We start from the raw sequence: 3,302 nt of genomic DNA on the forward strand, positions 1-3,302 counted from the left end.
CATAAGTTGTTCCTACTTCGGCAGACTCCAGGATGATACTTTCCACGAGTAGTACAAGCGTTGGGACCCTGTCGTCCGGCAGACGATTGACCAGGAGCATTATTCCTCTTGAAGTTTCCAGTTCGAGCTTGCAATTGCGGACCCTTTCCCCTATTCATTCCAGCAATCTTTCTGAAGAACCGGCCCACTTTACTTCCTCCCTGACTTTGAATTGGCTGCTTAGACAGATTCTTCGCTTCATTGATAATTTCTTCCGCTTGCCGGCTCTGATTGATTAATTATGGCAGAGTGCGATTAGCTGTAGTCAACATGAGCTTACGGATCTCTGGGTGCAGTCCACTTTCATATTTCTCCACTTGCCACTCTTCATCGTAGATGTTTCGATCAAAATTGGCATATTCCATCAGATGCCCAAATTTAGCAATATCTTCATTGACAGTCATGTTATCCTGCCGTAGTGACAACAACTCAGTGTGTTTCATTCTTCTCATGGCCTTTGGGAAATACTTGTCGAGTAAAACCCTTCGGAACACAGCCCAAGTCAGATCAACATTTTGGGCTCGAAGCAGAGCCCTCGCACTGGTCCACCAAGTCAAAGCTTCATCAATCAGCTGGTATGAGGCATAGTCAGCCTTCTGCGCTTCAGGGCATCCCATACGTTCAAATATGTGCTCGATCATCTGCAGCCATCTTGCTGCAGCCTCAGGATTATCCCCACCTTCAAATGTAGGTGGCTGAAAGTTTCGGAAGTCTTTAAACCTCCGTCTAGCGATTTCTTCAGCATTTTCATGCATCTGGGATTGGTTCGGATTCTGATGCCGATATTCTCTCCACTCTTGACTCATGTTTTGGACAAAAGTGGCCAAACCCCTACGGTAGTGATAAGGTCGTAAGGTGCATTACCAGTTCTTCCCTGAGTAGAACCGCGGATACCTGCCATGTTTCTGCACTCACAATACAACGAAATGAGCTGATTAGACTAACTACAAGCTATTCATGACAGCAATCCCAAGTGGGTACTCGAGTTCAAATCAGATAAGTTAATAATGCATCTGTCCCTATCACGGCATATTTCTGACAGTCTAAATATAACAATTAATATATTTCTAACAATTAAACATTTTATCATATGCAAGCAACAATTATGTAACAGTCAATTACAATCAGCAGGCAATTCAGCAAGCAGCAAACAATTCAACAAGCGGATTAGAGTCGAAATGCTAACGAGTAAGTTCTAAAAATTTGGTTTTAAGCCTACGAAAACTTTTCGTATTCAAATCTGGTCTAAAAATAAACCGTGTGACATTTAGACAAAAATTACATTACTTGCCGAAACATTAATTTTTTTGACAGACCTTTCTGCCTTGTAAAAATCGTATAAAATCGAGTTTTCAAAATTCCATTGTAAAGTTTATATAATCTGAAACTAGACACGTGGGGCTTCGCGTGCATATAAATTATAAGCGGATTGGAGGTCTGTAGCCCAACGAAAGATAACTCGCAAGGTACTCGCAAAACAGTTTTGTAAACAACATTTAAAACGTTAAGAAATTGTTTTTCGGAAAATGTAAACAAAATCTTCCAAAAATGCAAACTGACCGTAAAACCTTAAGTTAGCAGATTAAAGCATGTTCCAACAGTAGTCCATGTTCCCCAAAATATTACATCGAAATAACAAGGTCAGCCAGCTTCCAACAAATAAAACAGACAACAGCAGGAATTCCAAACAACAGCAATCATCAGCAACTATCCAAAATAATAACGTCATCATATGCTTTATCTTCCTCCTGCAATTTTATAAAAATTGAGCCCAAAGAGGGGTGAGAAGAATCCCAGTAGTGTGATAGCAAAACCTGTAATGCAACAGTACTAACTAGATGCAGAATTACAAAACAGTCGCATCATCAATTCAAATTCGACAAATACTAACCATATTCATAGTGCGTATATAACGCCAAAAGTACTAATCATATTGCGTATATAACGCCAAAAGTACATTCATAACACTACGGTGCACGTACTACTAACAAACACAGTGGAGATTCCTGGGTGGCTCCACAAAAGGATTCCAACTGCGACCTATGCGAACTGAAGCCAAGTGTCCTATACCCTGGTACCGTAGGGATGCCTACATGATGCGTTCTCAAACGTATGCTTACTGTTCGTAATTATTTTCAGAAATCAGCATGAAATTTATGCATGTATGCTATGCTATGGTCCGCACACAAAACAAACTGCTAAAATTATGATATGTGTATGCATGACTAGATAACATTCAAATAGCATATATCTCATGGATGTCCAATACCAAGGCGCTGAATAACAATTATTCTCCAAAACAGAATATCCAGCATGTCAAGTCCATGAACAGAATGCAAATAACTTATACAGAATTCGAATCCAACGCACATGAGAGCATCCGTTCACAATCCCATATACTAGCTAGCAGTCACAAAAGGTAATGCCACCTAACACTTACCTCACGTGCCACAAATAAATTTCCAGGCAGCAGCGAAATAGTCCAAGGTGTTAAGAGTTTTGCACACCTAACATACCAATGCACCAAATCAGAATTTCATACATTTATTCCTATAAGTCACCAAAAATTCCAAGGCTTCTCTTCCAGGTACCTTCATCGAGTTACAATGTTCCAGTGCTAATTATTTTCTTAAGATAATTTCATCCATTGCTAGAAATTATAATTTTTCCAAGGTTCACCACATGAGTAGGTTCGATAAAGGCTTCTCCTAAGTGAGTAATTTTTTTTCTAACTTCACTAAATTTATTAAATTTGTACAGCAACAATACCCAACGTTTTCCCTAAGTTCCCACATGCAACTCCATTCGGTTTCACCATACTTTCTTCCCTAACAATATTCTGACTTATAATAGTGTTACCAACGTTTAACAACAAAACAAATTCCAAGGTTCCAACCAAAACAGAATCAATTTTTCATCAAGAAAAAGCATTAAAGATTTTTATTCCCATTCTCAACCAATCTACCTATGGTGCGCTACAAGTAGCCTAAAGCATGTTGTCCTTTTTATTTTAATTCATGTAAATACTAAGGTACAACCAAACAGTCCCACAATTTAATAGAAGGACATTTCCAAGTTTATTATTATTGTTTTCTTATGTTTTCAGGCTAGGGTCCAAGGGGTTTAATATGGCAGAAAAAAGAATTAAAAATAGGAGGACTAACTTCCTAGATATGCTTGACAAACTGAACAGAGGAGAGGAAGAAAGGTTCGAAATTTAGGCTTACCTCTTGCAAGCACACAAGGAACACGAAATGGACAAG

The 3,302-nt window shown here is 38.8% G+C and overlaps 1 protein-coding gene across 1 annotated transcript; it reads right to left on the reverse strand.

Annotated features, from left to right (window-relative positions):
• Positions 1 to 278: 278 nt before the first annotated feature.
• LOC133308980 (uncharacterized) lies at positions 279 to 845 on the reverse strand. The gene has a single exon (XM_061509709.1). The coding sequence runs from the start codon at positions 843 to 845 to the stop codon at positions 279 to 281; it is 567 nt and encodes a 188-aa protein (XP_061365693.1).
• Between the last annotated feature and the right edge of the window lie 2,457 nt (positions 846 to 3,302).

The sequence above is a fragment of the Gastrolobium bilobum genome, unplaced genomic scaffold (genome assembly GCF_033153095.1).
Source record: "Gastrolobium bilobum isolate Gb01-03AN ecotype WA unplaced genomic scaffold, APGP_CSIRO_Gbil_v1 utg44646, whole genome shotgun sequence".
Taxonomy (NCBI): Eukaryota; Viridiplantae; Streptophyta; class Magnoliopsida; order Fabales; family Fabaceae; genus Gastrolobium; species Gastrolobium bilobum.

Excerpts from the sequence above, each read along its gene's own strand:
- LOC133308980 (XM_061509709.1), bottom strand. The coding sequence starts at position 845 with ATGAGTCAAGAGTGGAGAGAATATCGGCATCAGAATCCGAACCAATCC.